This window comes from Montipora foliosa, chromosome 11 (genome assembly GCF_036669935.1).
Source record: "Montipora foliosa isolate CH-2021 chromosome 11, ASM3666993v2, whole genome shotgun sequence".
NCBI lineage: Eukaryota > Metazoa > Cnidaria > Anthozoa > Scleractinia > Acroporidae > Montipora > Montipora foliosa.
In genome coordinates, this window is record NC_090879.1 from 25,762,248 (window position 1) to 25,786,294 (window position 24,047).

Genomic DNA, 24,047 nt, shown 5'->3' on the forward strand with positions numbered 1-24,047 from the left:
GCTAGATTTTTGCAAGAAAAAAACGTGGTGATATTGGCCGTGTTTTCACGAAAGCCCTTGTCTCGCTTACATTCCTGAAAGTGGTTTGTTTGCAGACTTCGTTGAGCGACTTAAAAATGATACGAGTTTTCACGAGTAAGATTAAATGAGGAGAGAGCACTTGCCAATACAATAATAAAAATAGCACTTCTGTTGTATTTCCGATTTGAATAACCAAAGCGACTCCTCATCGGCCGAAAGTAATTGACAACTCGCTTAAGCTACCTGATTTGGCGGCTTAAATTTAATGAGAATTCTATTGAAATTTGCCAACTCGCTTAAGCGAGCTGGGAAAGGAACTGTTTTCACGGAATCTTCGGTTGTTCGCTAAGCAATCTGAAAAACCGCTCGTGAAAACACGGCCATTATGTTCCTTACACGAGCCATGATTTTGCGTTAAGCAGGAGCAACCTTCGTGCGGCTTTTTTTTTTTGCAGACCAATCAGAGGCGTTGTGGTTATTAGATGGTCCAGAATCATTGGCCTTATTTGGCGGGAAACGTATGCTAAGTTTTGATGATACAGTAAACTAACGGATGGGCCAAGATCAAGTCACTGTCTTCTGCCAAGACTTATTAAGCGCTCGAGCTATGACTCATGCGCTGATGTAATGTGTACTGTCAACTTTGATGTCAATCTCGACCCCAGAGCTCTTCTCTTTACTGAGGGAGAGAAGAGCTCTGGAAAGCCCTGAAGCAAAATGTCTTCTCATTGGTTTTCGTGAAGAACAACCAAAAGCGTCTCTAATTGGTGCGTTCATGTTAGCACGAGGACTGAGCAGGCGCCTTAAGATTCAAATCGCCAATTTTTGGCTACGAGAACCCTACAGCGCATGTTCTCCTACATAGAGTTTCCCAGAGCCTTGGGTCGATCCGAGGCTCTGGTGACGAGAATGCTTTGGTGTCACAAGCATCAAGTTGTCTGGTGATAATTGCTGGTCGGACCATGACGGTTTCACACCTGTAGATATGGAGGAACTAAATGCAATGGCTCAAACATATTAGCAACGCTTCCCAATAAAGTATTTAAAAATTATTGGATTGAAGTCCGGAAAAAGAAAACGTCCCTTTCCAACTTATAACCTATATTTTTCAATTTGTTTGGTTTTTTTAAAAGGAAACAAGTTTTGAATTCAGCTGAAAAACTTTCAGTTAATGCTTCCCGCCAGCCAAGCAGGCCTGCTGTGACTGCTGTGGAATCGGTATCGACTCGGTAGAAACAGAAATATATTAATTTCCAAAACCTCAGTCATACTGCCTTGTCACTGCTATTTACCGCCTGTCTTTGTCTTAAGTTCCCTAGTTTGCGACGTACAGTGCGTATTTCCGACCACTGCAGCGATCAGCGGTGCTTTTTTTTTCCCGGGTGAGGCGGGTTAGTATCAAATCACTACGCATGCGTCATAAGACTAGTGACGTCATAAGTCACGGTTTGCTTGTAGGTGCTGTGTGTTGGTTGTGCTGAACAGTTGGAGTTTTCGTTTGGTAAGTACTTTTTTTCTCATTTTTGATCATAGATAAGAATACAAACGTTATGTACTAGTATAAAGTAACAAAACTATTGAGAACACATCATACTCACCGGTAATTTGACAATTTCGTCCGCATTTGTTTTCCTTTACGCAAACCCGAGTGTTTGCTGATGGAGCGACTTGCGGACAAACTTTGCTCCACCTGCATTCGGCTATTTGTTGTTGTTCGCTCTCCATCCGCAGAAAAAAATCTGTAACATAACATTTCCCCTTTCGTTCCTGGTCATTTGCGATATTTTGCGATGATAATCGTGTTCGAAATCTCCGTCGGTGTTGAGTTTGTATCAAGAAATTGAACGATAACCTGAGCATAATTTGACTCTTCTACACATCTGCAACTGCATTCAATTTACAAATCTTTCTTATACTATTTTTGGAATCCCTTGCGATGACGACCAAGGCCTTTGTAAGTTTTCATTGGATATACAAACCGGTCGGATGCATAAGCTTTCCACGAACTGATCGTAAAAACCTGGCGAGGCGCTCCTTAGGTTTTTTGACAAGTTAAATCTTCCGCACTTGCAAATTGGCGAGCTTCCACTGAGCACTTTTGCTAAAATTAACTAGATTATCCAAAAACAAAATTCATTTGATGTTCTTGGGTGTTGATCGCAACGAATATTTTGTGTCAGCGATGTAATTATCAAGCCTCATCGTTCAAATCAAGCTCGAGTTTGTAATTTGAAAATCCGTGGACATTTTGTTTGTTGATTTCAGCAGCGATTTTGTTCCCTCCTACGCACCAAAAAAAAATATCGTTTTCTCGCGAAATTCTGTTCATTATGCATTTAAAAATGTGTACACCTTTTTTTCTTTAAAAATATCGCTGGCCTTTTATTCTTGCATTTGAGAAGGCCAGTAGTGTTAATAAGCTTATAGAATTTTTATAAGAAAAGCCATGTTAAATGAATTGAGTCGTTGAGAATATTCCCTGATTGAAGCCAAGAGGTTTCGTTTGGATAGGAAAACCTTATGGATGTTGAAAGAACGGCTATTCTGTTGGTAGAATATTTGATGTGTTCAAGATGGCTGAAGATGTTTTGTCTTTAAAAGGCTGGATTTAACATTATTGCAACATTTAGAACAATTTTAATTTGAGATTCGTCTTGAGCTTAAACCGATGACAGTTACTCTCTCCTTCGTTGTAATCTTTCATAAGCGTTATACTTTTCTCAGGAGAGAATTTATGTCTTCTCCTGGAATTGTACTAGGTGGTAAACGTATTTCAGTTCTTCAAAAATCGCTTGGACATAAATTATTCATCACGCGTAGTACGATTTCTCTGCTCTCAATATTATGGCGGCTCGAGGCTTTGCTGCTGTTTTTTGGAATTAAACAAGTACTTAGTATTTTTAACTTGTATGCCAACTTTAATGACACTCGAGAAGAGGAACGTTTGGCCGATTTCGGTTCAATTATAGGTATTGATGTCCTGATGATCTCAATATTTCCTGCCTTCTGAAAAGAGAGAATTGTGGAGACAAAGGAGTAGCATAAGGTTGAAGAAGGAATAGTTTTTAATGGGTCTCTTGATCAAAAGCAGTGAATGTTGATCCATGCTTGCGTGCTTTTGTTGATATGTGTCGTAAAATTGTATTGGCACAGAAAAAAACTTCGATCAGTCTTCTATTCTGTGTAAGCTGAGCCGGCAGAATTTATTCAAATATCAAATTTAGCTGCCTTTGTTTAAAACGTTGGTGTCAGCAGATAGATATTTGGTTGTTTGAATATACTGTAAGGTTTGTGGAATTTTTATCTCTTTGAAGCTGATGCTAAGTTGACATAAGGCTTCAACAAAGTTGGCATTGTTTCGGATGTCATTTTTTGAACTTTTTGTGATCGATAACATCCTTTCATCAGTGGCTTTGTGTGCTTCATAGGATATTTTCATTGCTTTTGTTTTAACTTTTTTAACATGATTATCGTCATCCAAAACACTCTCAGTAGCAAACAGTTTGTGTACCAAATAATATAAAAATTGTCTGCTTGCCAGCAGCTCTTGAGTTGTAGGTGTGGCAATTTTTTTTCATTCAGAGAGTCTGAGTGTTTTCTGCACTGGGCCAATTGTATGCTTATATTTCTGAAGATAGTTCAATCACAGACTTGTTTGCAATGCTTTCCTGAGTAAATCTGGAGACTTTGTGGAAAGCGCAGTCATTCTAGTCGACTTCTTTCTTCTGCGTTAGTTCTTGTTTATTTTTCAGTATCTTTTTTAAAAAATGTCAGCAATTCAGTTGCTACAATGGGTGTAACTTGGTCTGTGGCCACGAGTGTTCATGTGAAATCAAATATTTCATCCATACTTTCTTTTTCATTTCATGGTTGAAAGAAAAACAATTTTACATGTACTTGTTAGAACACTGAACAGTATAAGCCTCAAGATTTTACGATATTCTTTAGTGTCGATACTGCTGGCAGCGTATTACTGTTTGTGAAAGAAACTATAAATTCATCTTGCCATAACTCTTCTTCCTGTTCCTGCCCCATCTTTGATTTTGCTTAAAACTTTTACAGTCCTTCATCTCTTGAAAAACTGTGGTGTTTTAGTGTATAAGACATTGGAACATGATACATGTAATTTTCAGCTCCAGGAAGGATGCTTTTTCAATAAGTTGTTGGGACAAACTCTTCATCAGTTTCAAGAAAATTAACAGCAAATCTCAACTTTTTAACGTGACGCTGAATTTTGGCTGAATACAGTTTTTAAGAATATTATTTTGACTAGTGATTGTGGGAGTCCTAGATTTCACATTCTCTTTTGGCCTACTGCAATTAAAAAATGGTAATTTTCAACTATTGTTTGAGATTTAGACACCCACACAGTTCGTAGGTTGGTCAGCTTATAGTAAGCAGAAAACTCAATATACGGAAATTTTGATTCTTTTTATTAGTATCAAGGATACTGTTTTTAACCTGGCTGCAATCTAGAAGAAATATCATTTGTACACCAATGTAATAATTGTAACCTTCATTGGTTTCTGAAAACTGAAGATAATGAATGTTTTATGAGGTTTTGGCTATTTAAATTAAATAGTAGTTCCAGAAATAGTCACTACAATAATTTGGGCAACGTTTCTAAGGCCACTGGGTGTTTGTGTCGTGTATAACTGATTCAGTTAAATTTTGCCAAAGCAGTATTGTCAATTTTATCAGGCATTGAGGGCAGTGCAAAGCCATGTTAAATTTAGAGTGAAATATTTGTGGTTTCACATTGTTCTCAAGTCTTTTTTCTTTGATTTAAAGTGACTATGTTAAATCCATTTGAAAAATATGACATATTTCCTTTAAAAAAAGAGATCAACTCCATATCTTGGATGAACATGAATCTTGCCAATAACACCCTGAGAAATTAATGATTATTATTGTCGAAATGGAAAGACAGTCCTTTGCCTCTGAGGTTGCTAGTTTGTGTGAGATGTTATCACCTGTTTATCTCACTTCCTGCTTACATCTGTACAAGGTAATTTCATTACTGAGGGCTACAGAAAATGATACACTGCCAAGATTTTCTCATTAAATAAAAAGTATATTCAAAGTCACAGAACCAAAATTTGCCATCAGATAGCAAACAGTATCTGGAAACTTGAATGAAGATAAAAAAGGTTTTTCATCTGGGATTCTCCAGGGGGCTGATTTGTTTTGGATTGGAGAAGATAACAGTAATTGAAGTTGGCTGAATCTCGTATAAATTTGATAACTGCTGAATGCAGTGTGTGTATGTACAAAGATTGAAAAACGTGTTTTTGAAGTAAATATTATTATTCTATAGGAAACATACATTTCTTTTAATAACCTTTGCTTAGCAACTCAAAATCTGACAGTGAAGAGTTGCATTTTCTTACTCCAATCCATCTGTGCAGCTGTGCACATAGTTAAGTTGAGCTAATTATGTCTCGTAACTTGGATTTATTTAATTTTCTTTAAGAAAAAGCAATTTGCCTTATATTTTGACTCTGACTCGGAAGTGAAATGCTTGTTCTAAACTGTGACCATTCAAGCCTTGCAGTTTTTTCTATTTTCATTGCCTCAATAGTTGTCAGTTATTTGTTTTGCTGCTTTGATTAATGACTAATGACTCAATTTATCTGTCCTGATGAATCTGACAATCACTTTATCAGCAATGCAGAATGCAATTTCATCTTACATCCTTTGAACTGACTGAGCATTCGTTGTGTATCGGCCATATCTACAGTATAGTGAACGCTTCATTGGATTTGTCACAACTCAGCGCTTTTTGAAGTGTGATTTGAAGGCGTTTTGTGCCCATAGCGTCTCCGAAAACCAAGTCTGTCGAAGAATTATATATACATCACCACTCAGAAGACTGGTATTTTGTTTTATGGTGTCTACCTTGTGGACAACTTGCAAGTTGTAACAGCCAACCTGATGTGAATTCTACTGGTATGTACAATACAATTTCATTTTATTTTGTTTTTTAATGCCATTAATTTTGTTTGCAACTTTGAATTTATTGGTTTTCTTTTTTAAACTCTTTGCTTGCTTCTTCTTGCTTCTATAATCCTCCTAAAAGGTAACTGCTAACCCAGGCCTTTTTAACCTCGTTGAAATGCAAATGTTACTGCAAAAGCATTTTCTTGTATGGTAGTATTAAAGTCTTTGTGCTTGCAAAACTCTGGTTGCTTTCATGCTCATAAACTTTTACCGGGTAAACATAAACATACAATGTACATATGTTTAAAATTTAAAATGTAGAAGTTCAGGCTTTACTTAAGTTACATTATATACCTGTGTTCATAAAGTGGTTGTCAAGTAAATCTGGGAATATTGTTGTCTCTAATCACCCCGTTGTGGAATGAGATAAAATTATTTTCACACTAAATGTAATTAACACAGACAAGATTCTAAATTTGTAATGTATTTGGTTGAATAAATTTTGTTTAAATGGCAGTGGAATGACAAGAAGGGTAACAGGGTCTGAAATAGTGACGGACTGCTCATATGGCTTCTAAAAATTGAATCTTCTTGACCAGAATTTCAAAGCCTTCTGTCAATGAGTGACCATGATTCGGTCTAGTCTGTTTTGAGTACGAATTGAATATTACATGTACTGGTTTTTCTTGAAACCTGACTTGCCCTGCCGATTGTTTATCCTCTTGGGAATCCGTTTGGGATCAAAATTGAGGTAAATTTTGGAAAATTTGTAAATAATTCCTGTTTATTTGTGTGCCATGTTGTTTAGGAGTAGTTCCCTCTGATGGGCATGATCATCTCGAGCACATCAGAAATGCACACACAATGTACACGTATTGGCACTTTTGGACATGAATATTCAATAATAGAAGTCACATTTTGGTGCAGTTTGCAAACTTCGCTAAATTTCCTCAACTCAGGCGATGAAGATGTGGCTCAAGAATATATTTACTTCAAGATATCATTGATAGCATGGGTTACAGATGAAAAGATGTTTGATTGCCTAGTTGAGAGTTTTAAGGAATTTCTTCAAGTGAGTTGTTATGAAATGAGAGAAGCGTTAAATGGATATATTCTTTGACAACAGAAAAAATGAACAAAGAGCACATTGCATCAGCTACAGTGTGTAAATCAACAAAGTAAGGACTTTGAGTGGCAAGGAGCCCTGGTATGAAAAAAAGGCAGATCATGACATGTAGTGGTTTTGCTAAAACTTTTTCATGCTCTGTACCTTAGAGGAAAGGTTTGGGCACTCGATTTCATTGTGTTCAGTGACTGGAAATATTTGTTCTCTACTTGCTACAGCTTTAGAAAGTTATTTTCAGACCTTGGGTAATGGAAAGAAAGTTAATAAGGTGACCCTTTGATGGATACCACAGGCTAACAGTTAACAGATACGGTCTCAGATGGAGTGATTTCATTCCCACGATAATCAGCCTGTTATTTATCCAAACGTACATGTATAGAAATCATTTGCTTAAGAATATAGCTTTGTGCCCAGAGAATTAGTTTGGAGCAACGATATGGCAGTCATGATGTCTTGGTGGTCATGCAAACATGCTGAGGTTAAGCGGGCTTTGCCATAGAAAACGGCCCAATAATAATGATGGCACACATATGGTCCCTTGGACCAAGTGGTCAAAACATGTTATGGGTGACTGTACCAAGAACTGAAATGTCGACATGCTGCCTTTGTAATGACATTTGCAATTGGTTAGAGTTGGTACATGTTAGTAGTTTTTTGGAAGAATGATACTAAATGTATAGGCCACCTCTCACAGTCGTCATTTCTTTATAAAATTATTTGACACATAAATAAACCCACCCACTGTTTGCATGACAATGTTGTGGCTACAAAATAGTCCTGAAACTATAACTTCACATTATTGACCTAGTCGTGTGGCTTAGAATGTGTGTACCAACGTCTCAGGAATAAAATTGCCAGTAATGCACTGTATAGAGTGAAAGAGGAAAATTTTCAACAGGTGTTCATTCCCTCCACAAAACCTCATTATTTGACCAATTTACATTGTCAGGTTCAAATTGTAATACATGTGTGTGCATGCTCAGTGCATGAAGAGCCATTGTTTTCGTTTATGGCGTTCTCATAGGTGTCGTTGTTGTCCTTGCTTGGAGCGAGTTTCAATCGAGTGTTGTAAAACCAAAACCAAAGTTATTATTTTGGTTAATCAAAAAGACCGGAGACAATCCAGTAAACCAATCAAAACTCAAAGTAATTACATGTAGCCAACCCACAGCATGGGAAAATGTGCTCATGCGAGCCATGGCTGCTTTTGGTCTCACTTCTGATTGGTTGAAAAAGTGGCACAAGAACTTTGAACCAATCACTGAGTGAAGTACTGCAAAACCAAAGCAACTCACTTATTACTTTCGACACTCAGTTGAAAACTGCTCTAAGGTCCCTAGGTAGCATCTACATGTAGCTGCACCTTGCATTGTTTTTTGGCCTTGAATCTCTGCCGAACCATGTGGTCCAAGGACAGTCGCAGCCCCATTTGGTTTTCATTGTATCAGAGCGGCTTTCAATTGAGTGTCGAAAGTAATTAGCTAATTGCTTTGGTTTTGCATTACTTCACTCAGTGATTGGTTCAAAGTTCTCGCGCCATTTTTTCAACCAATCAGAATTGAAACCAAAACCAATCGTTGCTCACGCGTGCACATTTTCCCGTGCTTTGTGTCGGCCACATGTAATTACTTCGAGTTTTGATTGGTTTACTGGATTGTCTCTGCGCTTTTGGATTGGCCAAAGTAATTGCTTTGGTTTTGGTTTTACGACACTCAATTGAAACTCGCTCTAAACACGTCTTTTTGTTAAGTGACTATTAGAAATCTAAAATTTACATTCTATGACCCTGAGTTTTAAATTGAAAGAATTAATAATGGTAGCTACAAGGTTTGATTGACATTCACAATGATAACCCTCTCTTGATTCTATGGTAGAAAGTGCTTTCCTTTCAGAAATTTCTCTTTTTGACTTCACCTTACCATCATTTTAAGCAGATTCAGTTTATGCCTGGTTCTGTTAGGAAAGTACATGTACATTACAAAAAATTGCAAAATAAGCTGATCTTTCAACTAATGGAAGGTGAAATTATTAATGCAGTCTTGGCTTAATTTGGAATTTCTGGTCAGTTTTGCCTTTTTCATGATATTATCCCCTGAATCAGGGCTGGCAATCCCTACAGTTACTTTAATTTGCCGGAAAAATTAGTTTATTGATCAAGAATCTTTTTGCCATAATTATCATTTTTGGTTCACTGAAAATTTTTGAATTATACAAAAGTATCACACTAAAATTCTTGGCATTTAGATTGGAATAGTGGCTTTGTTTATTTAAAAAATGACAGTTTGCTTGATGTTCAGCCTGTTTATCAGTTGTGGTACATAAATGAGAGAAATTCGTAGTGAAAGAGAGAATAAATTACATTGTAATATTCAAGATGTTAAACACAATGAGAACTTCCAAAAAGCCATGTTCTGAAAGTATACCTTTGGGCATGTATGAATATGTAAGTTGATAACTGTGCTATTTGGACATCTAAAAGGATAAATAACAGGAAGCTGTAAGTTGTGTTTCCTTAAATTAAGAGCTTGTTATAATAAGAGCTACTATTACCATCTTTTATCTTGATGTGATGCAATCCTTTCTTACAAGAAACATGCTTTAAATGTAAAACTTCATTTTGTTAATGCTATTAGTCACTGGTATTTTAGACTTAAATGTTTTGTTCTTTCAGGATGTTGAAAAATCGTACTGTAGGCTTGTTGTTTATGGGTTTAACAGCTGTCATGCAAACCCTTGTATTGTCATTCACATTTTCAATGTTAAGTTTGTTATTCTGTGTACTGGCTGGACTTTGTGGAAGAGATTTTAAGAGGTTTTTTTAAGCTAGGCAGCCATAATGGTCAACAACTTTTTTTGTTTTTGACAGACCTTTACTTAGACAACGTAAAGTTCGTTGCTAATACAATATCCAACATGGTGTATCCCATTTACAACTGTTTGTGTTTGCCAGTGCAGACTACTCCCATTAATTTAAGAGTGTATGAGATGCTTTTAATGTGATGAAGTGTCAGATATTTGTAACAAGAGAAGTAAAAACATTCTACAGTTTGTAGATATTGGGGAAGTCATTCAATATTTTGGATTTGATATTATATATAAATAATTGTAGCTCATCAGAATATTTAATCGAATTTAAAGCAAAATTTTACTATCTTGTTTTGCTTCAACAATAATTTCAGTCTTAGCACTATTTCACTACCTAAAATGAAATCTTGACTTCCTGCAACTAAAAATGTTAATTATAATATTTGAATCTTTGTGTTTGTACTTAAAAAGGAAAAAAATCTTAAGAAACAATTAAGTTGCAACCTAGTTAAGTATCTCAAGTATCCATGTGAAGGGATGATCATGGAACAATATACTTTTATAGTGCCATCTAGTGTGCTGTCTTTCACTTAAGAAGTAGAGTTCTAAAGTGGCGATGTCATAAAAATTAAATTTTTGAAAGTATGGGATTTGTTGGGATGTTAATTTGAGAGAACAACATCTAAAGGGCATAGTAACTTGCCAAAAACTAGCCATGTGGGGCAAATTGTCTCAGAGATACTAGTCCTATTTTTCTCTGATGATACCATACAAATCCTTCTAAATTTAGAAGGATTTGTATATATGGTGCCATCAGAGCATAACTGGGCTAATATCTCAAAGACAATTTGCCCTGAAATGCTGCTTTTTGGTGAGTAGACCTTTTGGATGTTGTTCTTTCATAATACCCAAAGAATCCCATAATGTTCACACTTATGGACTCTATTTAAACATCCAGTTTCTTACCTGGGTGACAAAAACCATGGGTAACTTATTCAGAGAAGTTGGCTACTTTTATCCCAAACTGAAGTAATTTCAGAAGACAGGTTCTTTCAAACTAAGAGTCAAGTTCATTTTGACAATGACAACTGCTGGTTATTTTTATTTAAGTACCATACTTTTATTTATTTCTGCCACAGAAAAAAGAAATCAAGTTAAAAGTGAATTACATAGGTGGCAAGGAGGTCTAAGAGGAGCTACTAAGCTTATATTATATTCTGCCTCCCCAATTAAAACGTCTAGCGATCGTTGACTCGCAAGTTGGCGACGGAGAATACAATCATTGCAAACAATAAAAAGTACTCCACTCGACCCAGTCACTGACGTCAATGTTTATTGAAGCCCCTAAGCTTAGGATAAGATATCTGCCAAGAATGTAGGTTTTTGGCCACCAGAATAAATAAATAAATTTAATAGACTTTTAGCACTGAGTTTCCTGGATGTCTACCATATGAGTCCATTATGAGAATGTTGAAATAAGCATGTTTTATTAAAAAAAAAGAATACAAACTGCAATAGTTTATCATTAACATCCTATCATAAACAAGTTGAGGAGGGCAAGATTTCAATATTAGATATACATGAATAAAACCATGGATGCCACTTGCTGAGAGTAGACAAGAAATCTCCCTTTAAGTCTTATCGGTTTTTTTTTTTGTCTTTTGCATTTGATAAGGTGGACAAAAACAGTGTCATTCGCTAGAAGATTTACATAATTAATAGTTTAGCTACAGCTTTGCTTTTCAGGTGATTGTCTGCTTGTGTTATTTTGTTAATGTTAGCTTCTTTGCGCATATATTCAGGGATGGTAACGCGTTGTCCCACACATCGGCAGACGTGTTGGTTGGAATGGATTTGTTACCATCCATGTAAATTCCAAGAAAAGAGAGAGTATATTAAAACAGTTTATAAATATTATTATAAACCAACCGAGTACTCAATTTGCTGCACAACAAAACATTGAAAGAAACTGAGAACTAAATAAGTAAGTTTGTTACCTGATAAATTTAAAAAAATTGACTCTGAAATGTAATGTTTTAGGTATTCGCGCTTGTGGATAAGTGTGACATCAAACTAAGTTTAAAGAATAATTTGATTATCAAAGTAAAATGATGACATTTTACCGCTTAAAATATTTCGGTTTTCTTAAATTTGAATTTGATTTTTGAATACCTTAGAACCAATGTATGATAATACCTGCCCAATCTTGTGGTTTAAGTTCAGCCTTCTGCAATTATTGTCCAGTTTACATTCAGAGACCTGGCATTATGTATGTTTGAGTTTGTTGGTTCTTTACACTGATTTGAATAAGATTATTTATCTCTTTGTACTCAAATTTCCTGCTTTTAGCGAAAAGCAACCTTTGATTTGAGTTGATATGCAGTCTTCCCAGTTGCCGGTCAGCCATAAAACCTTGAGACGTTAATGATTTGATCGTAACAAAAATGGCACTCATTTTAAGTGTGAAGAACCCATCTTTCTGTCATCCAAAATTTTGAAGGCCAAACTGAACTTGGGTTTGACAGTGTTTATGTTTTCTTTGTTCTTAGAATCATACTTAGAATAATGGGAAAACACAACAGTAAACTCAAACCTGAGGTGCTGGCTGACTTAAAACGAGAAACTGAGTTCTCTGAAGCAGAACTCAAAGAGTGGTACAGAGGCTTTCTGAAGGACTGCCCAAGTGGACATCTTACTGTAGATGAGTTCAAAAAAATCTACAGCAACTTTTTCCCTCATGGTGATGCCTCGAGGTTTGCTGAGCATGTCTTCCGCACATTTGACAAGAATGATGACGGCAGCATTGACTTTCGTGAATTCATGTGTGCTTTGTCTGTGACATCTCGAGGGAAACTGGATCAGAAATTGAGATGGGCTTTCAGCATGTACGACATGGATGGAAATGGCTACATCTCAAAAGATGAAATGTTGGAGATTGTAAAAGCAATCTATAAGATGGTGGGCAATGTTATGAAGATGCCAGACGACGAAAGTACACCAGAAAAACGAACTGAGAAAATTTTTACTCAAATGGATACAAATGAAGATGGGATGCTGTCATTAGAAGAGTTTATCGAGGGTGCAAAGAGTGACCCCTCGATTGTTCGTTTGCTACAGTGTGATACAACACAATAAGACTATTTGTTGTGAAAAAAATTATCGTGTATACATGCCCCTTCCTAGCCAAATTCAAAGCCACACCCTGTGGCAATGGGTCCCTATGCAAGATGAATAGGTATAAAGGTAATGTTTGACTATGATACAGTCTTTATTATTCTAATTTTACAAGTATTAAAGCTGATTTACACAGTACGATTTTTGTCGCTTGCGACAAGTTTACGACAGACATATGTAAGAAAAAATGTCGTAGCATTTTCAAACATGTTTTAAAATGTTGCGACAATCGTAAATCAAGGCTGTTGTAAGCTTGTTGTATGCCACAAAAATCGTACCGTGTAAATCGACCTTTGGAAACCTAATACCTTATCATTCGTGACAGTTACCATGGTATATAGAGGATACTACGTGTACTTGGCTGCATTGTACGTGGGGATACGAATTTTATCTAATAGTGCTGATAGTATAGTATCTCCCAGCACAATAAGATAAAATTTGTATCCCCAAGCTACCCTGTAATGTTCTGTTTATTATATACATGTAGATGTTGATGAAATGTCCAGATTAAAAGCAGTTATTTGTTTAATCCGTTTCTGAAATGGAAAAAAGTGGTCATCAACAGTTATGGAAAATTAGTCATTATAATTTGTCAAATTGAGTCATAAAAATGAGAATGTAGTCGAGAAAAATTATATTACAACACGAAAGTATTTTACAAGGAAGGGAAAACTTGCTTTTTCTTGGCTAATCGTGTTAGTTGCCATGACGACAGCTATGTCCTCGCACGTGAAAGATGAAATAATATCTTCACTGTGCACAGTGAGGATTTGACTTTTTTTTTAGAAAAAAGGAGCATCCCCCATATGCCAAGTATACAGTGTCACAAAAATGTATGTAATTATGGCTGAGCATTTATATAGCTCTGACATTTGCCATGTGCAGATGTGCCACCACTTTTCTGAGACCAGGATGAACTCAAACGGGCGTGAGTTTGTATTGGCCTCCATATATTTCTTCTTTTTTCGTTTACATGAGACTGGCCTGAAAATGAAGACTGGTCTGACTTTGTCTCGGTTTCTAGACTGAGACGAGAAACTGTCGTGCGGGTCTGAGTTTGCACTGTTATCATGTGAATGACAACAAATCTCAGACCGGGTCCAGAAATTTCAAGCCTGTATGCTTTTGGGTCAGCCATATAATTATTTATTTGACAAAACATTAGCATTTGGGCCTGAAACCAGGCACCAAGCACTTTGTTCCGGTTTCATGTAAATGGTTGCAAAAAAGTCATACTGGTCTGCGTTGGTCCCGGTCTCGTGTACGTGTAAATACCCACTAAGATGTACCACCAACTTTATATCTTTACGAATATCTGTTCTTGCTGATTAGGCAAATCAAAGGGAAAACAGGAGGTGGGCCCTAGTTGTGTTCAAAAGCTGAATAACTTTTTCCAGTGGATGAGGCATTATCCGACAAAATATTTCAGTATTTGCTTGCATAACCCTAAATATCTGCACTCTAAGCACATCTAAGGAAAGGCGTTTATGAAAGCCATGGCCGTGGTTTGACGTAAAGGAAAGGATGTTTAATGCTCTGGATAGTGACTTATCCACTGGATAAAGCTATCTTTGGACAACTGGGGACAGATTTTTCGAGCAGTTAGACTCAATAGTTTGATGGTGTGATCAGTTATAATGCATAAGAAGCCATTTAAACTGTCCAAGTACAGAAATTTGAAAATGTCTTGTTAACAAAGTGGCATTCTTTCACATTTTGAGAGTCTGATGTGCTAAGAAAGTGATACAAATATTGTAAATTACTTATTCACCTTTAAACTCCCATGTTCTAAAAGTTAATTCTCCCAACTACTTCTGTAGAGTTCTTTGTTGGCTGGTCATGAGAATTTGGTGTTATGTCAAGATTAGCCTGCGAGCAGGCCCTCCGAGGAGAGAGAGCCTGCTCGCAGGCTATGTCAAGATGACACCCTTTAGCCGATAATAAACTAAGTTACATACTAATAATCAATCCTGGAAGTCAAGGGGCTAACTTGAGTTTTCATGTTCATTGATTTTTTGGGGGGTTTTATGGTACAAGATGTTAAGACAAAGTTGAAGTGAATTCACTACTTGTACAATCCCGTAATACACGTCTTTTACCCCCTCCCCCCCCCCCCCAAAAAAGAAAAAAAAAAAGAAAAAAAAGAAATTTGCCTAATCGTTGTTTGCAATTTCTCCTGGGACGTGAAGATGTCCCAAGAGAAAACAAGGCCTGTGCAAGGTTTTTTTGGGATTTGTGCAAGTAGTGAATAATGGAAAATAAGTATCAGATTCACAGCCAAAGTAGGTGGATGTCTTTTTAACCGATTGTTATGACCCCTGATATATATTCCTTATCATGTGAATTTATTTTTTACAAAGTGAGAGGATCTCATGTTAAGCTATTATCGTGCATCTAGATATATCCCTTATCATGTGAATGTATTGTGCTTCAAATTAGTAGCTCACGAAAATCGAAAAAAAAGAGTTTCATTGTAATGTACTTTTAAAGTTACTGGTTCAATTAATAAGTCATTGCTGTACTTGTAAAACCAGTTCTGTTAATTCTCTGTGGTGTTAAAATGTAAGTTGCGTGAAAGCATCGAATTCTTACATTGAACTCTTTAAAAGATCGATTTTAGGCAAATATGCCTTGTGTACAGATTTGTAAATAAAACTATTATCGTTCAATGTGAAGGCAGAAGACTGTTGATTCGCCTTGGTTTTCATTTTTATGCGATGTGGAACAAGAAGTACATTTTGAGATTCCTCAAGTTTAATTTTCTATCCAACGTAAAATTCCTCAACATGAACTTACTTACGTTGGACTGACTGCTCTTCGTAGCATGAAGTCTGCCAGCCCCTTTTGTGTGGCGCAAAAGGCTTATCGGTGGCAGTATTACATGCTTTTGACAGATCCTCCAAATCTTTCTGCGTTTGAAAGATTTATTTTGTGCAAAGAAAGGTGTAATACAGAGGTGCTCCAGGGTTTTTATTTTTAGTTTTTCCCGTAGTTAATTCATTTATAAAAATTTCTGAGGCATGTTTATGACCGCAAAAAGATATATAGTGCTTTATTCAACACAAGCATGTAATGCCTGCAGTTAGTCAGTCTGCGACTGGCTTTTTTGTTCAAAACCCTTAGTTGACGAAAGAATCCTCCGAAGCACCCCAAAAAACAGTGATAGCTCTGCTTTTATGTCAAGAAAACTTCCCTTAGTTTAGAACCAGTCGGTGTAGGCAGGATGACGTTTGTAAACCAATCAAATCATGGATGGTAGTTAGAGCTAGTTTCAATCGAGTGTCGTAAAACCAAAACCAAAGTAATTACTTTGGCCAATCAAAAAGGACGGAGACAATCGAGTAAACCAATCAAAACTCAAAGTAATTACACGTAGCCGACACAAAGCGCGGGAAAATGTGCACGTGCAAGACACGATTGGTTTTGGTCTCACTTGTGATTGGTTGAAAAAGTGGCGCGAGAACTTTGAACCAATCACTGAGTGAAAAAATGCAAAACCAAAGTAATTCGCTAATTACTTTCGATACTCAATTGAAAATCGCTCTATTGCCAATTTTGGGTAGGTACCTAGAGCACGTGGCCTCCGGGAGATATGCCTCTTGCCTTCGGTCATGGAATTTGAAATATCTCCTTGATCCACACAGTATTTATGAACTAGCATTTTAGTTGGGAAGTTAGACTAGTTTGCTTCGCAGATTGAACTTGAGAAGACGTAACATTTGCTAATCCGTAGAGACCTTTAATCATTCACCGCTTCCTGTTATTGGATAACATCAGCTCATATAAACCCAGTCGCCGCTTGCTACATAATCCTACATCTACTGCTAATCCATCTCACGGCCGACGCCCGACACGTCTCCATGGAGATTAAGCCCACCACAAGACCACGTGCTCTGGGGTTTTAGCGTGCGTCATACAGTTGTACTGGTCCACAATTGTACGAGAGATTTACTGAGTTACGCGCCCTTTTTTAGGTTGTTTGCGGTGAGAGTTTAGAAGCCATGGGTAAACAAAACAGTAAACTGAAGCCCGAGGTACTGGCTGACCTCAGAGAACATACAGAGTTTACAGACAGTGAATTACAAGAGTGGTACAAAGGTTTTCTCAAAGACTGCCCCAGTGGGCTTCTCACAGTTGAGGAGTTCAAGAAAATCTACGGTAACTTCTTCCCCTATGGTGACGCGTCGAAGTTCGCGGAGCACGTTTTTCGCACGTTCGATACCAATGGTGACGGTTCGATCGATTTCCGCGAGTTTATCTGTGCTTTGTCGGTGACGTCGCGTGGAAAACTGGACCAGAAACTCAAGTGGGCTTTCAGCATGTACGATCTAGACGGCAATGGCTACATTTCGAGACAAGAAATGCTTGAAATTGTCAAAGCGATATATAAGATGGTTGGCTCTGTCATGAAAATGCCAGAAGACGAGAGCACGCCGGAGAAACGGACGGAAAAGATCTTTAGACAAATGGATAAAAACTTGGACGGCAAACTGTCACTCGCTGAATTTATCGAAGGCGCTAAGAGCGACCCATCCATAGTCCGTTTGCTTCAGTGCGATGCGCAGTCTACTGGATGAAGACTTCAAACAGTATTATTGACTGAGCGTATACTTTTATAATGTTGTCTTCTTTCAAGAAAAGCAAAATTTAAACCTGCCCCGCCGGGAAAGCTACGTCGGCAAGATACCTCTGTGAATTTGTATATCAAGTAGCTGAGAGAATGTACTAGAAGCTCATCTTTTGATGCTGGCCGTCACAAGATTATTTGCGTTTGAAATTTTAATAGAGCATTGGAAAGCGCCTCATGGCTGCTGCATTATAATGGTCTTAAACCGTTACGCGTGCTATTTCTTGTCATTTTAGCCCGCGCTTTTTTACAAGAGAAAATAGAGATAGAAGCCTTTTGTTTATGAGCTTTAGAATATAAGGTGACGTGGAGAAGATCTGTTCAATCAAACGAATATCGCTAGATTGGTATTTATTTATTTATGTTGGTGATTGATTTTGGAAAGCAAGGTAGTCACGGTTTTTGGAAAGCTCTCGACAACGGATTCAGTTACAAGAGGTTTAGAGACACCCTTGTGTTTATTATTTCAAGTAGAAAAAAAGGCGAAAAGGTTGTATTGAATTATTTGTCTTTACTGTGAATTTTAAATATAGAGCTACGCGTGTAAAACAGTAATGGAGTTTTCAGTGTTTTGTTGAAGTATACCTTAATTTTGTAAGAGACTGTATCCTGCACTCAGACGTTTGCATTGGAAGAATGTTCCCGGCAAAGTGATACATACGGTTGATTTTTGCGCGGAGCAAATCTCCTGGAAAACAAGCTTTTGTTCAATCTTGTTCTCACAGTTCGTTACCCGCCTTTAAGCATGGTCCGTGCATGTTTTGACAAAAATTCGGGGTGGCCAAACGATACGAAATTGTTCCAGGAATGATATTCACTAAAAGCTACTGAAAGTAGTTTTCTGGGTTGAGCGTAATACTGAAGGTCGCTTAGCGTTGTTGTTCGGTCGAACGTTTAGCCAGTGGAACGGACAACTACGGCGAATCATTAAATCTCGGTTCTTCTGCTGTCTCGAAAATTTGAAGCAGTAGTGGCTCAAAGCCGTAAATTAAAAGATGCTCTGGGGACAAGAATGTTGCCAATGGTTACAAAAATTGACCCTCACTGGAGCTGCTTTTATTTCGAAACTCTTCTGATCGCTGACCAAAAGAATCGTGGCCTCAACCTCGTTCCCAGGGTCTCCATTGTCGACAAAGATTCCCTGGGAACGAGGTTGTCGCGGCCTCTGAGGACCAGTGTTTAACAAGACGAATTTCACGTGTGCATGGGCTTACATAATGCTTACGTTCTTGAGTGTGACAAACTTCACGTGAACTGATAAGCAAGATTATTTTCCATGTAGTGTAGACTAATAGAACAAAAGCTGAATAGGAAACGCTCTGATTTGAATACAAGGAGCTCAAACAGAAGAAAGTCAAACGTTCCAGCCAAATGGTTTCAAAATGAATAGACCCGTTTCCTCAAGTTAACAGCCGAGCTGTCCGTCAATGCTTAAGAACATAAACGTTGAGTGAAGATAGTATGTTCTAGTATTGGAAGAACGCTCCAGCAAAAAAAATCGCTTGAAAGAATGAGAAAAGTCCTTTGGTTTTTTTTGACGTATAGAGTTGCGATAATAGGAAACCGGCTACCTTTTCCGCCGGGAAAGAAGAAACGTCTAAGAAATTCGCAAATACCGACTCTTCCCTTACTCTTTATTTGTTCTTGTTGGTGCTTATTATTTGCTAATTAGCCAATGTGAAAATGCCATAATACTATTTGTTTGTCCCTCCAAAATTTTGCATAAGCATTGTTTTTATTTTCTCTTGGTACTTATAATGGTCCCAAGAGAAACTGGAAGCAATGCTTATAAATGCAAAATTTTTGAGGGACAAACAAAGAGTATTATGGTAATTTTGATATTGGCTAATTTGTCTTATATGGAGACGGTGATCGAGCGTTTTCACATAATGTCACGGCGGCCATGTTGGTGTTCCAAAACAGCGGAATGGCAGCCATGATGGTGTACCAAACTAATCCTCCTGGAATTGAACTCTATTTTTATGCAAATACTTTCTTTTGTTTTAGTAATCCAATATGGCTGCTGGTCACGTGAATGAAAACGCTCTTTAAGATTTTACGACGGCGACGGCAACAACAACGGCGCAAAACAATGATATCATTGGTTAAAAGAGCATAAATAATCGCGCTGCACGTGCAGCACGGATTTTTAGGACGGATTCTTGCGGTATTCTGCATAACGACGACGTGTAATTACCAAATTTGAGGTTTTGACGACAACGTAAGCATGCAACAGAGAATCTTTCATTCTCCATTTTAACTTTGTAACTGCTCGTACCAATTTATTTTTACGATACTTCACCCGAATTGTAAGAAGTGAACGAGATAGAATAACCGCGAAAGACTTATGATAAGCAAAGTGATATTTTTGAGGTGACGTTTTCCTTGAAGTTGCCGTCGTAGATCTTAAGGTCCAATAATAGGGAGTTTAAGATACCACGACGGCTACGGCGAAGAAAACGTCACTTCAAAATATCAGTTTGGGCTTTCCTAAGTATTTCATGATTATTCCATCTTGTTTATATTTATAAAATATGGGCGACGTGTCCTATAACTGGATTGGTACGGACGGATTTGAAGTAAAGAGTGAGACTGAAAGATTTACTGTAGTTTGTCCACGTTGTCGTCAAAACCTTAAATTTGGTCTTTCCACGTAGTAGTTTTGACGAGTACGGGAGAGAAAGGTTCAAAAAAGCGTGCCGCACGTGCAGCACGATCATTTTGGTTATTTTAACCAATAATATTACTGCTTTTTTGCGTTGTCGTTGCCGTAGCCGTTGTCATTTCTTAAACTCCTTAATAATTTGTTGAGTACGGTAAGCAAATTGTGACGCCCTTACAAGCAGTTTTTTTGTGCACCATGTTACTTGAACTGCACCCTCAAGCTTTACTATGCGCTTTTCATAATTCTTCGGAATCTCCCCCTTTACGCCAACCGCCAATTCGTCAAACTTTACAAATCCATGTTGAAAGATGACGACAGTTGAGCCTAAACCATCGCAAAGATAGACCCTATGCAAAAATGGCTCCCTTTAAATTATTCTTTTGTTCATATTCAAAATAGCCCAACTAACCTCGTTTTTGAGACAAAAATTCTAAGGAATTTGTTATCCCGAACGAGGTTAGTTGGGCTATTTTGAATATGAACAAAAGAATAATTTAAAGGCAGCCATTTTTGCATAGGGTCTATACCGCGTTTTAGATTGAATCATCGAATGACGTCATTGGTAAGACAAGTGACATTTGTTTACTGAAAACTAAAACGAGTGGGATTGAAGGTTATAGAGCAATGACATTCAGAAATCAGTCGACAAATGGATGGCGCTTTGTTACTTTTTGTTACCTTTTTTGAATGTTTACTCCAAAGCGTCAGCAGTAAGAAACTTTGATATTATTCTACTTTACTTTTCATACTTGAAGTTTAGCGCAAAAGGTAAGATTCCAGAGTTTAGGGAAAGCGCACAACACCACCGTTTACTTCATGAATTTTGTTGTCAACACTTATCTCCACCCCTGTACGTACAAATGTCGGCTTGACATCAAAACAACTAAGATGGCTTTTCTTTGATTTGGTCCAACAGATGGTGTACTAAGCTCACAAAAGACGGAACATGGGAAAGCAAAACAGCAAACTGAAGCCCGAACAGCTCTCCGACTTGAAACAGCAAACGGAATTTAACGAGCAGGAACTACAAGAATGGTATAAAGGCTTCCTCAAAGATTGTCCCAGCGGTCACCTAACGGTTGAAGAGTTTAAGAAAATCTATGGCAACTTCTTCCCGTACGGCGACGCGTCAAAGTTTGCAGAGCACGTATTTCGCACGTTTGATGAAAACGATGACGGCACCATCGATTTCCGCGAGTTTATCTGCGCCTTGTCGGTGACTTCTCGTGGCACCTTGGAAAAGAAGCTTAAATGGGCTTTCAGCATGTATGACAAGGACAAAAATGGCTACATCACCAAGGAAGAAATGCTGGAGATTGTGAGAGCGATCTACAAGATGGTAGGATCCGTCATGAAAATGCCAGAAGACGAGAGCACGCCGGAAAAGAGAGTGGATAAGATTTTTTCCCAAATGGATAAAAACGTGGACGGTAAACTCTCCCTTGAAGAATTCATAGAAGGCGCCAAAAGTGATCCGTCGATTGTCCGTTTGCTTCAATGCGATCCCGCATCAAGCTGATCTGGTGAACACAGCACAATACAATTTTCCTTGAGCTAGATTTTCAAAACAATTTAATCTTCCCTTGAATTCCATAGCATGTAGTTATAAGTTGAGCCTCGACTGCCAAAAAAAAAAACGTTTTCAAGTTGCCACAACTTTATAAGTAGTCCGCTTTCTGAACTAAAGTGTGCAAGAGAAATCCATGTTAAATTCAGTGCTTCGGTGACCAAATCAACCATTTAACCTTACGGCGAAGAATTTCCCTTGTATAACCAGCAACGTTGGTGCCTATCTGTTTGGCAGCTACTTTTGTTGTAAATTTATGTGAAATAAAGGTTTTGGGTCTCGTCAAAGTGTGAAGACACCTCCCTGTTCCCCCCTTGGGATCCTGCCCCTGCCCTATTCCCTGGGAAGCGGTAGAAACGCCTCCCTGAAGAACAGCTATGGAATAAGAAAGCAAATATTCCTGACACGGTAAGTTTCGTCTGTTTGGGGACTTAGCTTGACTTGTATTTGTCCTAATGAGATTTTCCGACATTGGTCGATACACACCGCAAACGGCAACTTGAAATTTTCTTTTAGACAAAGAGAGGATTCAAAATCGAATTAAAGCAGATTCGTTGTAATCTTGGTTTCTAATGAGAGGGGCAAGCCGAAGTACCTTGCCTCTCGGAGAAGAGGAGAGATCAAATTTACTCCTCCCAGATATGACGTCGAGTCCGGGAAGCGGGCACGGAATGATGAGGGTTTTCCAACGGGAAATAAAAGAAGCTCCCAGATGCTTGACAGGTTCCGTTCAAGTCCGGATGTTTTTTAGACTTTAGACTTGTTTCCAGTGGTAGTTTCAATATATGAATTTCAGAAGTATTTTCTATCAAATTCTCTTCAACAAGTCTTCGTTTTAAGCTATAGAGGATAAAATATTTTTTTAAAAGATATTTTAGCATGCAAGCAAACATATAATTTGCCTTTTGCTAGAAGTATACACGAAATTACTTTACTCAAAATCGATATTATGTGCTTTATGCCTTGAAATTGATTTTAAAATACCTAATTTTTACACATCAATTTACTCACCAATGCCGATTGGTTTCACATATTCTTGCACAGTTAACGTTTCTGCTCGAAGCTGTACTCTGGACTCTTCTTTAGTCTTTGTGTGTGGTACGCATGTGGGTGGTACGGGCGCGTGTGTATGCAAGACAGGACCCGCGCAATAAGTAGAAATGAAAAAATGGTCCATTTCATGTTTATTGCGCCTATGCATTGGTATGTAACCAATGTATTCGTATTTATTAAATTCTCAACCTCGGATAATACATTTCGCGTGCTCTGATTGGTTCACTCAATCTCGGTTATCAGCTCATATACCTCGGTTTGACCTTATATGGTAAATGATTGCGTTAAGCGTTGCTAAACTAAAAATGTTTTCGCCGGAAAGCGAAATTTCTCTTTGAATAAAGCCAAAAAGGCAAAAAAAAACTTTTTTTTGTGGAAAGTTTGGATCAATTCCGACGTTTAGAAGTACGCGACAAGGTAATAAATGTTTTTGTGATGAGCCTGCGTCTGTCTGACAACATCGCATCAGTTCTCATCAAGTTTTTTTCGATCTCGCTCGGATTTGCTCGCTTTTTCCGCTCGTATTTCGTACTTCCAAATTTTTGGAGTTGAAGGAATTTAATAAAACAATTATTCCATTCGCGCTTGTTGGATATGAGTCTGGTTATAGCCAACTCGGCGCTACGCGCCTCGTTGGCTATTTACCATCTCATATCCAACGCGCGCCTATGGAATAATTGTTAAATAACCTGTATATTACCGTATTTAGTCTTGCGTACTCGTATTTTACTCGTATGTACTCGTGTGGTGTTTTAGTCACGATCGGTTACGGAGCCGCAAAGTATGGACTTTCTAGAAAGTCAAATTAACACACCTGTCAGCAAACTTGAATTCCGCACAATCACCGATAGCAGGAAAGCCGAAATTTCGTCATGAGAAAGAATTATAATGAAGAAACCATCGGACACATTTGTTTTTGGTGGTATTTTAGTTAACGAGGAAACAGGCGGCAACATCATGTTCGGAAAAGTCGCGGACCAAGGACACCATACTCAAAAGTGGCGTATTAAAGCCTTTTTAAACACTTCAAAACGTCTCCGAAAACACTCTGCTTGCAGTTTTTAGAATC

At 37.8% G+C, this 24,047-nt stretch overlaps 1 protein-coding gene across 6 annotated transcripts; it reads left to right on the top strand.

The window, feature by feature from the left end:
• Positions 1-1,422: 1,422 nt before the first annotated feature.
• LOC137977692 (neurocalcin homolog) lies at positions 1,423-22,212 on the top strand. Of its 6 annotated transcripts, XR_011117864.1 has the most exons (4): positions 1,455-1,522; positions 5,762-5,970; positions 12,442-14,918; positions 14,976-15,741. XR_011117864.1 is itself a non-coding variant. In XM_068824994.1 (3 exons), the coding sequence occupies exon 3, from the start codon at positions 12,458-12,460 to the stop codon at positions 13,025-13,027; it is 570 nt and encodes a 189-aa protein (XP_068681095.1). In that variant the 5' UTR covers positions 1,455-1,522; positions 5,762-5,970; positions 12,442-12,457; the 3' UTR covers positions 13,028-15,741. The 6 variants fall into 6 exon arrangements, 4 of the variants coding, with proteins under 4 accessions (XP_068681093.1, XP_068681094.1, XP_068681095.1 ...); XM_068824994.1 differs by having other exon boundaries at positions 12,442-15,741; XR_011117865.1 differs by lacking the exon at positions 5,762-5,970 and having other exon boundaries at positions 1,463-1,522.
• Positions 22,213-24,047: the final 1,835 nt, after the last annotated feature.

Excerpts from the sequence above, each read along its gene's own strand:
- LOC137977692 (XM_068824992.1), top strand. The coding sequence starts at position 17,068 with ATGGGTAAACAAAACAGTAAACTGAAGCCCGAGGTACTGGCTGACCTC.